This window comes from Melopsittacus undulatus, chromosome 8, assembly GCF_012275295.1.
Source record: "Melopsittacus undulatus isolate bMelUnd1 chromosome 8, bMelUnd1.mat.Z, whole genome shotgun sequence".
NCBI classification, from domain to species: domain Eukaryota; kingdom Metazoa; phylum Chordata; class Aves; order Psittaciformes; family Psittaculidae; genus Melopsittacus; species Melopsittacus undulatus.
The window spans coordinates 51,994,685-52,008,595 of record NC_047534.1 but is presented as its reverse complement, the minus strand read 5'-3'; the positions used below and the strand labels follow the sequence as shown (position 1 = coordinate 52,008,595).

The window sequence follows — 13,911 nt, the reverse complement described above, 5'->3', positions numbered from 1 at the left end:
ATTATATTGCCTGTAAATGCTGGGATTATATAAATTAATGTTAAATAAACACCATTGCATTCCTTTGTTTGTATAACACTTTCATAGTCTTGCTAAATAGCATAATCAAATAGCCTAAGAGTCTTCTAACAAAGACGGTGATTATTTCTGCAGCTTGCTGCTCTGTAAACCCTCTTGTTCAGCATAAACTGAGCTGCTGATACACAGAGATGGCTTCTCCGCTGGTATTTCCTCCTGGCCACCTCTTTCCCAACCTTTTAGCCTGGTTACCATTGCACTAGTAACATGTTCCTATGTGTGGCTTTCTGTACAATGTGCTTTCTGTATGGTGCTGTGGCTCTGGTGAAGGACCTGAGAGGGGCTGTCTCACTCTGGTAGTGATTAACCTGATGGCTGCCTTATGGTTGCTAATGGAAGGTCAGTGCTTATCATTTTTATTGCCTTGGAGTGAAGCCTTATGAACTACCTGCATTGTCATACTTTTGTGTTGTGGAGTCACGCATCCGACCTCCCCTCCTCAATCCTTTCTGGATTTAGATTTGTTTCTATGCATCCTTCCTTTATTTCCTTCACTATCCTTTTATTAGCATGTGTTTTGTGTGAGCTGTTGCACTGCAGCAGTGGTTTGTGCCTTGATGGGAACACTGGCAAGCCAAGCTGTTGGTTGGTACAAGCTGGCAGGGAGCTGAGCCTGGCTCAGTCCATGGAAAATGTGGCTTAATTGAAATACTCCAGCATGTTCTGGCTCACACTTGAAGGATGAGTTTTGTTTTGGGGACTGCTGGGAAGTGCTTCTACATTAGAGACAGATCCTCTCTTTAGTCTGAAGCAGAGCTGACCTGGCAGGCTGTGCTGTGTCTTTATGGAGAACACAAGTGCTCAGGCTTGGTGTTCATGGCTTTTTCCAATAGCATTCCTATTTGATATTAATCTTCCTTACATTTCCTTTGAATAGGAGATTGAAATGTTGGTGTTTTCCTGTCCTAGTATGAGAAGTCATTTCCTCTGTATGACATTTAAAACGCCTGCTTTGAGTAACACGCCTCTCCTTTTGGATCAGGGCTGGTATGTCTCTTGCAAGTCTCCTCCCTATATAAGGGAGGGGAAAAAGAAGGAATTTGGCTCTTGCATCTGAAACAAATTAAAGTTCCATTTCTTTCCGTTGCTATTCACTTGTTTAGGGTGTCTCCCACGAAACAACTGCCAGCAGCCAGCGCTCGGTCATGGCCGGAAAGTTTCCTAATGGTCATTTTATGCTCTCCAGAGTTTCCTTTCATTACAGCAACCCTGTTTGCAGATGTGATAGGTAATTGGAAGTGCAAGGTTCCTCCACCTTTATCACAGCACCATTAATTCTTAGATATTAAATGTAATTATATATTAAATCTCAGTGTTTAGCAATGGTTACATGGATCATAAGATAGCAGAAAAAGAGTGTTTCATTGTCATTCACTTACAACTAGAAGTAGAAGGTGTGTGTTCTGCTTGACTAACTCTATATAAAGGCACTCGTGGAAAGCTGGAGTTGAAGGCTTGCTTGACAACAGTCACAGTGGCTGTTTGGAAAAACCATGACCAGAAGCATCTGATTATGGAGACATGGTGAATCTTTCAGTGACCATCTGCATGCAAGCTGTACTATGGTGTGTCAGATAGTAGACTGAGAGCATTAAATAATACATGGCAGTGGCAAGATACCACTGGCTTTCATGGTATGTCTGCTCTATGTGCCTCTGTATACTGCAACCTTGCAATAGTGTCAGTGCCTGTCTTGTTACAGGGTGGCCAAATACTGGACACAGTGTCTGGCTGTGGTGTCATAAGTGCCAATTAGGATGGAATCAGTAATTGCTGTAAGAGGCTGGCTCTACTCCTGCTTATAGAGGCCAGCATTTGGCTGACTTCTTGCTGCATTGACATGCTCACGACTTGCATTCAACATTCCGACCTTAAGAAGCCCCAGTGCTTTCCTCCAAAGTTGCTGTCTAATTGGTGGGCTACAGCCCAGACCCCCTTGTGCTGTTGTGTGGGGTTACTGCATCCCAGGTGCATCCAGAATCCAGGACTAGGACCCTGGATGGAAGCACTGGATGTTGTAACAAAGCAGCAACCGTTGGTAGGACAAAGGCAGTGGGTGACTGTGGCAGGGACATGAGAATCCCCAGAGCCAGGGAAATTGAGACATATTTGGCACTGTTAAGGGCAAATAAAGAGGGGCTGTAGCTGCAGAGGTGAGAGCCTGTGTGGATTGTGGACTGCTTCCAGCCTGGCTCTGAGAACCCACAGAATGAGTCCAAACCAGCAGCACAAATCAGTGCCTCAGCCCTGGGGACAAAAGGTGGCACAGAGAGGTGAAGCAACCGAATGAATTAGGAAAGGAAATTGAATGCAGTTGATGTGAATGATGCTAAGGCAGGCTGGTGCTGTGTCAGTAGGAGTTCGCACAGAAATGAGCGTGCAAGTGATGCATCCCTTGGAAAGAAATGCTGTGCTGTTTGCTCTGTGGTTAAAGGAGCAGAGTTTGAAACAGCACTGCTGGTGCAGTTGGAACACCTTTTGATCAGCAAGTGCTTGGATAGCCCTTATTCCACATGATTGCAAGCATTTTCCATCCTGGTAGCTCATTGCTGCTTTTGTGAAAGCTGCAGTAGACAAGTCAGCTTGGACTCATAATTCTGGGGGAGGGGTTGGGTAATAATTCAATTTACTCTTAGGTAATGTGGAAAAATGTAAGGGGTTATATATATCTGTATCTGGATTTCTGTGCATACATGTGTGTGTATATCTACACTTGAATATCTAATGTGTACAGATGTGTACACATTTTATGTATGCTCTATTTATGGTACATGTTTTATACGTATATACATGCATGTATAAAAAAGCCTTAACTTCAGCTGGCACATTCCTGTAGGAGTAAAAAGGCTGCCCTCCTTTCTGCTGTGTTTAAAGGCCTTGTACTGTAGCAAGGACTAGATGATGGGAAGGATGGTGCGTGCCCTGTGCCTGTAGCCAGACATGTGCTTTACTATTGATGAAGGCAGAGAAACTAAGTGGAGAAGGGTGAAATGTGCAGAGTGGAGTGAGTGTTAGCTCAGTCTAATGGCACTAGCTTGTGTCAGGGAGTGCTAGACCTAGTGTCAGTGTTGCAGCATCAAAGGTGCATGATCACAGCACCATTGCTTTTCCTTTGGCAGTGTTCTGACCAGCACAAGATGGGTCCTTGGGGATTGCTTTGCTTTTCAGTGTGAAACCTGACTTCCCTGGTTTCTGTGGATGGGGCCACCTGTCACAAACCTGCTGTAAGGCTGGATTTAATACAGTGCATCTGATAACGCATCCCAGGGAAAGCCCATTTGAATTCAGTCTGTTAGTGGCACTGCAAAGCTATTTTACTTGGCTTTTTCTAGTGTGTGTATTGTGTTTTATCTTTCCAAGAGGATTTAGTCTGGAAATGTTTACCAGCTTCCTTCCTTAGCAGAAACACTGAGCACTGAGAATGTGGAAGGAATCCTGCCAGGAGAGTGTCTTTATTTTCCTGAGGAGGGTTTGGGCTATGTCCTTCACAGCTCATATGCCTTCTTTCATTTCCAGCCTTCTCATACATTTCTGTTAATGTAATCCTGAACTAGGATTCCCTCTTTTGAAACACTTGCTGATAGGTAAACAGAGAGCAGTATGGGAGAAAACTGGTTTACAGCAAGAGTCCCCGAGAGGAAATATCTGACCACCCCAGTGTAGTATCTGATTAAACACTGCATGGCAAGCATTCCTGACTGGTGTGCACATAAACAGAGAGCAGAATTCCCTTTATCTGTGAGGCTTTTCATATTCAAGGTAATGCAAAGCTTGCACAAATGTTAACATGAAAAATACGGCTCCTACAAGTGATTTCTCAAGAGGCAATAAGTCCTCTACAGCAAAGCACACATTGGCTGTCAGCACGTGGCTTTGAAAGCAGGGAGGCAGTTTCCATTTGGGTTAGCAGTCCTTTGGACCTGGGGCAGCTTTGCCCTTGTGTGACTGGTGTGCATGTTCCTCAGAGTGGAGGATTCAATGCCCAATTTGTTCCACAGAAGATGTGCTGAACTGAACTAACTCTGTAGAGAAGTATATGGAACACAGTACCTTAAGAACCATGTGAAGCATCATTTTCAGGCCACTCGTGCCTGGATACTTCCCAGTAATGCTGGAAGCGGATAAATTGAAGAGGTTGGCTCCTGTTTCTGTGCAGATGGCATGGACCAACATCTTCTTTCCAACGCCAGCAGGTCCAGCTAGTAACAAGGCTTTCACCAAAGGAGCCTTCTCATGGACTGTTTGGGAACCTGTACAAAGTCATATGGCATTATTATTGCTTTAGTTTAAGTCTGTCATAAAGGTAATGGAGTGATTTGTGCACTTCATTGTCAATAATTTATAATGTGAATTATTTCCTTAATATAGCACAAGTGCTCTTGAGCTCAGCTCTGTGGGAGTTACCACATTTGAGTTAGCATCCCTGTTTGTAGCAAAACTCAACCACCTTCATTTACATCTTCTGGTGGGCAAGCTCCAGCTCTGAATCTGTGTGAGCTCAAAGAGCAGTAACTCTCTGATAAATGTTTGAGGATGGACACAGGATAAGAGCACTGAAAGGGAGGTGATGCTGGTTGCTACAGGCCTGGTGCTCCTCACAGGGACTGGCTTTGTTACGCAGCAGCCTGAGCTGTCAGGCCAAGGCAGGGTTAGAGATGTACCTGTGGTTTTAAGCTTTGCATCTGTTTAAGAGCAGGTCCTCACTTTCTGCAACTGGACAAGGCCATAAACTGAAGTTGCGCATAGGACAAAGAGAATTCCCTCCTTCTGCTGTCTGACAATTTCCAGCTTCCCCATCTTGAAAGCAAACAAACTAATGGGACTCTCTGTTGGAGCTGTGTTTGTCAGTGATTCCGAAACCAGATGTTTCCATGTGGTTTATTTCATCTCCTTTAACTGCTGCCTTTTTGGGGTAATTTTTCCTCTTAAATGTTATTGCTGTTCAGTGAGCACTGGAGGCGCTGGCTGCTTGTCACTGCAGCTAGCTGTACTCCAAAACCCTTTACTGCGGATCATAGCATCCCAGACTGGTTTGTGTTGGAAGGGACCTTAAAGCTCATCCAGTTCCAACCCCTGCCATGGTTAGGGACACCTTCCACTAGAGCAGCTTGCTCCAAGCCCCGTCCACTGGGAGCTGCTCTAAGGTCTCCCCTTAGGGATCCTGTTCTTCTCCAGGCTGAAGCAGCCCAATAAGCCCTCTAAGCCTGCCTGCTGAGTGTGGTATTAGCTCACCTGCAGAGGAGCTAATAGTATTCCCCAGTTTGGAACTCAGCAGCTGCATGTTGCAGAGCAAGTGCAGTATCATCTGTGAGGAGGAGGATCCTTTTCTCTTCCCTTCCTTTTATTCAGGTGAACAAATGCAAATGCCAAGGTTGCTTTGCTTTACTTGCTCTGCCAGCAGCAAGGACTGCTCAGCATTTCTAAATCTCTGCCTATGGCAGCTCTAGGTAAATTCATTCTCAGCTGTAGGAAATACATCCATCACCTGGGAAAGCCTGGAAGAAATGCCTGTGTCGTGGAAACGGGACCACAGAAAGATTTAGGTGGCTGATGGTGATAGAACTCATTTTCCCTGCAGCTCTGTTCTTCTATGAATTAGGTACAGGTAAACCTCCAGAGATGGAGGTAGTAGGAAATGTCAAATGCTGTATCTGTACACAGTTCTGTAACATCACTGCCTCGAAGCCTGAAGCCATTCTGCATGAGCGGTGGTGGTTGTTGCAAAGCCAGATTTAAATGTGTGTGAGCATCTGCCACTTCTGAAGGTCTTTGGGGCTGGTGTCTATCAGACTATGGGACTAGTGGGGGAAACTGGTCCCAAAGGTGCTGGGCTGCAGCAGAATCTTCTGTCTTAGCCTGGAAAAGTCCTCTGGGTTAAGGAGACAGCTAAACCCAAATCCAATCAGGCTGCCTATTGTGTCCTAATGCTTTAACAACTCAAATAAATGACAGTGAACCTAGTGCGAAGATGAATGCCATTATTTGAGGGCTGTGCAGGGTGTAGTGAAGTTGTCAGCCACCCAGGCTTTATTAATATTTGGTGGTTCCATACCAATCTATTCCTATTACACATCAATTTATTATGAGGGGAGCAGCAGACTCCTCTGTGTTTAAAGATGAAATATAGAGGCTACTCTTATCTCTCCTTCAGCTGCTTCTAATTGTCTCAATGCCATTTAAGCTTGGGCTTTCCTTGCCATCAGGTGATTATTATGAGAATAACTTTGGATTCCACACATACACCATTATATGACTAACTGGTTTTGAGATGAATTAAATGAAATGTCATCCATAACGGAGCACCCAAAAGGTGAAACCATTCCTGTGCCTCTTTTTGGCTCATGCAAGAGCTTTCTTTACTCAAAAGCACTTTAAAAATGCTATAGTAAATACTTCTTCGTTGTTTAAGTCATCCAGGGGCTCTTCTCCCTGGAATTTGAAATGGTAGAAAACGTATGGATTCTCTTTCCTCCTGCCCTTGGGGCTTGACTTCAGTAGGTTTAGATAGCATTAAAACATAACCTTGGAGGAGTTATGAGATATGTGAAATACCACATTGTAGTCAGTGCAGGCAGCAATAAGTGCTGACCTCTCTCAGCTGACTGTGGTCAAACTTGCAGCCAACCCCTGAGTGTTTAACCAAAACCCAGCTGGGATTGTTTGATATAAGAAAAGCCCAGGAAGGGGTGCTCAGAGCACCCTGTTTGTTAACCTGGTTTGCAGATAGAGCACTCCTGCTGCCCTACAGCTCAACCCGAGACCGGGAGGAAGCAGCTTTGTGCACTGCTGCACTGAGCTCTCTACAGCACCTGCCCTCTGTGGAGGAGAGCCTCAGAGCATGTCCATAGAGACCACCCTGAGCACTGGTACTTCTGATAGGTATGTGAAGCGGAGGGGAAAGCAGAAGCTCGGTGTCTGCTTTGCTCCATTTGCCAGCATGGCAAAAATAGCATGTCTGGTTGTTTGTCCTACAAAGGGGCTCAGCAGGCAATGGCACAGCCCTGGGGGAGGATGTGCCTAGTTAAAACCTCTCTGAAAGCCGACCAGGAATGGCAAAGGATGCAAGTGAAGTATGGGTAGAGGTCCTTGAGACAGGGAGGCACTTCTTGCAATCACTGGAGTCTGGCATATGCCATTCCCAACTAAAATATGGGATAGATTTTTCCATTAAAAGCACGCAACCCAACCCAGCAAAGCCTTGTTAGGTATTGGCCAAGTCCTGATGCAGACTGCAAGAGCATTTCAAAGTGTTCTCTCTGATGTACAAAATGTATCCAGACTAATTCCTTAAACCATTGCGTTGTTTAGTACCGAGTAACATTAGCCAGCTTGTAAAAGGTAAATTGCAACCTTAGCCCTTCCCTTAACTTGATTAATTTTGATCACTGGAGCTTGTTTTAGCTATTATCTTTCCCCAGTGATTTCCTTTTATGTGCTGCCATTCACAAACTGTTAACATGCAAACGGAGATGGTTTGGAAATGCAATACCTGACAATAGCATGTGCAGGCTCCTTTATGCACTATTAAATTGATACGGTCTTCACTCAGAAGGCTTAATTGAAAAACAATTATACTGCAAAATGCTTTAGATTACGATTAATCAAGCCTTGTCAAAGCCAGTAAAAATGCACGTTACTGACAGGAAGCAAAGCCATTGTATTCTGCCCTCTGGTAGTTTCTGCTGTGCTCTTACCTAATGGCAGTATTCCATACAGTGCTATTAGCTGTCTGATATCTGCAAGAGAGGGCACTGGCTCTCTGTCTGCCTGCTGAAGTGTGGTCCCCAGATAGCTGTACTCGCCTGTAGGGAGAAAGCAGGGGTTTCATAAATGTGACAGTGCATTGTTAGAGAGAGCATAACTCGAGCCATGAAAAACTACCTTAGAACACCAGTATAACGTGCTCTCAGCAAACCCAGGGGGCAGGGATTCAAACAGTGCGATGCTGGTGTGGAATGTGGCCCTGAGCAATTGGGAAAGGTGAACTGCAAAGGGAGCTGCAGTTAAACACACTGTGGATTCCCCTTCCAGCCTGTGGAAGGTGCTCAGCAGAGCTGCTACTCTCAAGTAACCTTTGAAAGGAACTTTGTGGAGAAGCATCATTAACAGCACCATAAATCACATCCGCTGGCAAAGGATTTCTGGCTTTGGGATTCTGCAGGGTTGGATCCCAGTGAAACACGCTCCATCAGAAGGATCTTGGAAAGGGGAAAAGCTGATCTAACAAGCATTCTCCCGACTGCATCGCATCTGAGCCTCTCGCTGTGTTAGACATTGGAGTGTGTCACCTCATTTGGTGGGTTCTTTGCTTTGCACTTAATCTGTGTTTCTTCAAACAGTCCAAGACAATGAAAAATCCCTGATGTGAACTGACTGGATCTTGCCTCAGCTCTTGTTACAGAGCCGTAACCACACTGCTTGCCCTGTCCAAGTCCATACACAAGACATGCTAGAGAACAAAGATCCAGCAGGATGGGCCACAAGCAGGAAAACTAGCTATGATGATGCAGTCAGGGATTATTTTTTAGCATCAATTGCATGTCATTATGGTGAATATCTTGAAAAAGAATGTGTTTTATTGGAATGAGAAAGGGAGAACACTGGAGCTTTTTGGAGCAGGGTATGTGAGCAATGGTTAAGAGAGAAAGGGGAGTTGTCATTTGGGGGCAGAAAGGTAGACAAGCCCTGGTGCAGCTGCCCCCTCCTCTCTGAAGAAGAGAATTCATTTCAGGTTTTATCTTTTATTTAAGGAGAAATCAAAAGAACCGGATAGGAATTAATCTTCACAGATTTAATTAGAAGGCATCAAAGGGTTTAATTGCAACTGAACATAAATCACGGTGGATACTCGCTGACTAATTTAGATAAGGTCACCAAGAAAATGAGTTCGGTGATGTCGGTTTGTCATGGGGGGGACATTTCAGTGCCTTTACTTGCTGTGTAGCACAGTTCCACTTTGTCCTTTTGCCAGGAACTGGGATGGAAGTGACCTTCCTTAGGCTTCAGCCCTGTAAGAGCTGAGCAGTTGAGGACTGCAGAAGAGCCACAGCTTCAAACCTCAGGGTCAAGGGAAGATAGCCCAAAGCCACCTCAGCCTATTTCCAGTTTGATGTTACCATCTGTTAATCATTACCTACTGGCTGAGATGTGCTTTAAAAACATCCCTGGCAGGGAATGTCTGTTAGAGAAATGCAGCCTGGTTGGGTGAGCAAAGGAATGATGGAAACTTTCCATTACTTTGCTTCATGATCATTTAATGAGCATAAAATGGGCAGAATGCTTGTTAATTCAGCCTTCAACAGGTTCCACCCCCTGTGTAAAGCATAGGCGAGCGTGTCTGACTGCAGCTGTAGGTAAGAGAAACTGGGCAAGAGGACTATGAAATGCAGAACTAGGCAGAGGCACATCTTAACTCAAGGGCCAGATATGCATCAAAGCACTGCTCAAAGTTGATGGGCAGGCAGAGAGGTAAAGGTGAGGGATTGAGTCTTCTCTGCTGAACAGACTCATGCTGAAGGCCAACACCTGGACAGTGCTGCCTAAAGGATGCCCTGGTTCCAACTCAGAGTGGCTTGTGACAGACAAAGCCATTCAAGGCTTCCAGGTGTTAGTGTTTGGAGCTAAGCATCAGCTTCACTGGGAGGCCCTTGGTTTCAGTAGCAGAAGTGGAAGGTAACAGGCACCCTGCAGAAACAGGTTTGATCTGCATAGATATTCAAGTTTGAAAGTCCTGGAAGTGTCATTACTCTTGAACTCCCTCTTGACTGGAAATAGGGGTCAGTGAACACTGAATGGCTGGAGGTTTGGTAGGATTAAACACCATATTAGCTGTAAAATGTGTACTTTACCAACATAATCTGAGAGATGCACGGTCTTGGCTTTTATCAGTAATTCTTCTTCCACCAGTTCCTTGTACAGAGAATCGATGGTCCTGTGGACAAGAGACATCCCTCAGAAAACCCAGGGTGCTGTCAGTAGCAGCTCAGTCCTTCAGTAACTGAACTAGCTTGAGAGTTATGGTTCTTCTGCTTTATAAATGCATTCTGTAGCTCAGAGGTAAAGATTATTAGTGCCATTAATATGAAACCAATAAATACAGCTTTCTGCATTATGGCAAGAGATCTCTCCCTGTCTCACACACCACACGGCTCCCTCTCCCTTTCATACCGATTCCATTACCCGTTTCCAGGTGATGCAGGATCAGTTATGACTTGTGTAATAGGCTCGTTCATTAATATCAATTACTGGCAGATTATTTTTAAATGATACAGTAATGGCAATCCTAGCACTACTACAGCTCTTCCCTTAGCTCTCCAATTAGTAGTAATTCATTAATTCTTCTTGGAATTTATTCTGTTTGCAATAGACAGTCTCATCTTGTCAGGAACATGATGGGAATGACTTGATCAGAGCAACCAGTGGTCCACCTACTGCAGTGTCAGGATCATGGTGGTCAGAGGAGAATCAGGGGGAAAACATACATTGGAAATAGGCACAACTTCTCTAGTGGAACAGTTTTTTCCTATCTCCATTAGTGGCTGGAAAGAACACCCAGTAACTGAGGATTTAATACACTTGTTCCTGGTTGTCTGCAGATGTGGATGCTCTCCACACTAACCCTTTTGGACTCCTACCTAAGTATCAAATTCAATGACATTTTTGGCATTAGGTTCTACAGATGGATACTGCTTCAAGGCTTATACAAAATGAATGAGCCTGGTGGAAATTCTTGTATTGTCAGCATAAGCAACACTGATTTGCACCTTTAGAGGTCTTTCACTGTGCACTTCGCACATCCTCTTCTATTTTCTTTTGTCTTTGTCATCTAAATTGGGATGTTCTGGTATGGCTGCAATAAAGCTGGCTAATAAAACATATCTGATTTGAGGTCTGTGGCCTTTTTCAGCTGGGAAGTTTCATGTTTGTGCAGTGTTAGTGGCACAATTAGTATAGGAGCAGTAATAAGCAAATACAAATTGGACCTCACCTTTAACAGCATTGATTTTGCCTCTGACTTGCATTCTCAGTGATTTATGTTGAGTATGCATCGTAAAGCAAGCAGAAGGTAGAGTGGGACTAACCTGACACTTCTGTTGGGAGCATGACTTCTACGTTTCCTGTCTTATTATTTTTTACTGTGCAAGCTTAATGATGCATGCCCTGAGCCTCCTCCAAGTAAGTGTGATGTGATCAGTCCTTGTTGACTGAAGTCCCTTGCGCCCTGTTCTCCGGTGCCAAAACCAAGCTGAACCTCAGCTTCTCTTGGTTATTTCCGTAATGCTTTCTCCTTCCCTGCTCAGCAGGGAAGAGCAGCATGGAGCACGGAGCCAAAATGCCAGATAAACTTTGATTTAAAGCCGCTCCTACAAAGTTTGCGTCTTAAAAGGCTGTGTGTTGTATTAAGTTTATATGTAAAGAAGCAGGTATGTGCGAGAGTGATTTTATAAGTGCAGAATATACGTGTCCTTGTTAGACTTTGGTGCTGTTTTTATAGGAGAGGTCATGCTCTGTTATAATCTATGACACATTTACTCTAAATATTTGCTTGGAGAGGTTCTTTGTTTTCAAGTAGGTGGAGAGATCAGGGGCTGTGTAGCACCAGCCCCCTAAATGATCTAGTCCAGGTCTTGCTGAGCGTGTCCTGTAAAAGTGGATTCATGGAGTGAATCCCATGTGCTTCCCCCTGCAGTGATTGAGGGTGTTTGTCTTAATGCTGCTCTCTTGGGAGCTGCGTCTGCTTCTGCTGTGCACTGTTGCTGGGTCAGCAGGTCCCTGTGGTGCTATGTCTGTGTTTGTGTTATGTGTGCAGGTGAAGGAGAGTGGATTGTCAGTGAATACATCACAATGAAACACACATCACTGAAAATGTCGTGTCACAGAAAAAAATACACCCAAATCCTTCAAATAAAATAAGGATGCTTGAAAGAGCAAAGGTGCACAAGGAATTGTCAGGTTTGCTGAAACTCTGGTAGGGAGTTGAAACGAGATGATCTTAACATGTACTATTCTATGATTCTACTCTCACTCTTACTGATGAGACTGAGAGATCTGGGTTGGTTCAGCCTGAAGAAGAGCAGGCTCCTGAAGGGGAGACCTGAGAGCAGCTCCACTGCCTAAAGGGGCTGCAGGAAACCTGGAGAGGGGCTTGGGACAAGGGCCTGTAGGGACAGGCCAAGGGGAATGGCTTGAACCTGCCAGAACAGGGGAGACTGAGATGAGCTCTTAGGCGGAAGCTGTTCCCTGTGAGGGTGCTGAGGCACTGGCACAGGGTGCCCAGAGAAGCTGTGGCTGCCCCATCCCTGGCAGTGTTCAAGGCCAGGTTGGACACAGGGGCTTGGAGCACCCTGCTCTAGTGGAAGGTGTCCCTGCCTGTGGCAGGGGTTGGAGCTGGATGAGCGTTAAGGTCCCTTCCAAGCTAAACCATCCTATGATTCTATAATAAATAAGATTTATGGTATGTGCATGAAGGGTGATATATGGAGTACAGGGGCCTGTCTACAGCCTCCCTTATCAGGTTTCAGCTGGAATGGAAAATCTGACACTTGTCAAGAGTTGTTCCATGCTTCTGCACCTGCAGAGATGATGGGAAACAGGCAAACAAGGCCTGTATCCCACCTAAATGTTGCATGCGCTCACCTTGGCATACTGGAATTAAACTGACTGAAGCTGATGGTGACTGGCCTTAGTGGTGTGGTGTTGTGGAACAGGGATCGTAATCTGTGTGCATTGCTGAAGTTGGGGAAAACCAGGATATGTGCTATGGAGCATGAAAGCAGTGTTCTGTTGCCTGTTATTTGTTGTGCTGTAAAGCCACTGGTCAGGAAGGGGCTGTGTGTAGGTTGCTGTGTTCACTGGGAATACAAAAAAGGTTTTCGGTAAAGTGTATGTGTTTGTGAAAGTGGAGTTTTTATCATCTAGGCTTTTTATGCATATTTATAACTGTTAGTAAAGAGGTTTTATGTACCATAGAGCTCCTGATGCTGGTAAGCATAGCAGTGTTGAGATGCACTTGGTGTAATTAGAAACTGAATGGGTTGATAGTATATCTAATGCATAAAGGGTGCACTCAGTCTCAGGTAAGCAGGTCCTCTCTTTACCTGTCAGGAGTCAGATCTTCTTCCAGCTCAGATATCTTCTTCCTTGTGGTTGTTTTCTTCTGAGGACCACAAAACCAGACAGGAATTAGTGACCTTAGCACAGAGATGTGGTTTTGAATGTATTGAATGAAAGTGAGAGCCAGAACAGCAAATGCTTGTGTTTGAATGTGGCCCTTGCCACTGAAGGAACCCAAAGGGAAAAGTCATACCCTTGAATGCCTAAAGGGAAAGGAAGTCATATCCCCATTTATAAAAGCACAGGAGATGTTCTTATCTATAGCTATCTGATTGTTGCATCTCTCTGAATATATTCCTAATTGATATTTTCAGCATGTTTAAGCTACAGAAGATTCTGACTTGTGTCTCCCTTCTCTACCTACTGCAAAAAGCCCATGGAAAACAGAAATAAGAAAGATGTGAATCAGTAATGTCAGGCCCCTCCATTAATTGCAGCTCACAAGCCATAAATACAGTTAGGGATAATTGGGCATCATTAATCCATGTTAGTGCCCACCACTTGTGTCCATACTTCAGTTCTACACATCAATTGTACGTGTACAAGGACATTACAATGTGAATGGGTCAGTGGCTGTTACTGTTTGCAATGCAACAGACATCATCTGGATGAAAAGATAAACTAACCCCAGAACTATATGGATAAACTAACAGGGAAAAAGGGATGTTCTTGTGTTTTGGATGGGAATAAAGCCAACAACCCTGTCTGCAGAACTACACC

The 13,911-nt window shown here is 44.6% G+C and overlaps 1 protein-coding gene across 1 annotated transcript in view; it reads right to left on the bottom strand.

Annotated features, from left to right (window-relative positions):
* Positions 1–13,911, bottom strand: part of IQCA1 (IQ motif containing with AAA domain 1) — a 93,660-nt gene that overhangs the window by 15,002 nt on the left and 64,747 nt on the right. The window contains exons 12-15 of the mRNA XM_034065483.1: positions 13,176–13,234; positions 9,927–10,009; positions 7,773–7,880; positions 4,129–4,328 (exon numbers count right to left, since the gene is read on the bottom strand). Of these exons, the coding sequence (XP_033921374.1) occupies positions 4,129–4,328; positions 7,773–7,880; positions 9,927–10,009; positions 13,176–13,234 (450 nt within the window). The remainder of the gene's footprint in view (positions 1–4,128; positions 4,329–7,772; positions 7,881–9,926; positions 10,010–13,175; positions 13,235–13,911) is intronic.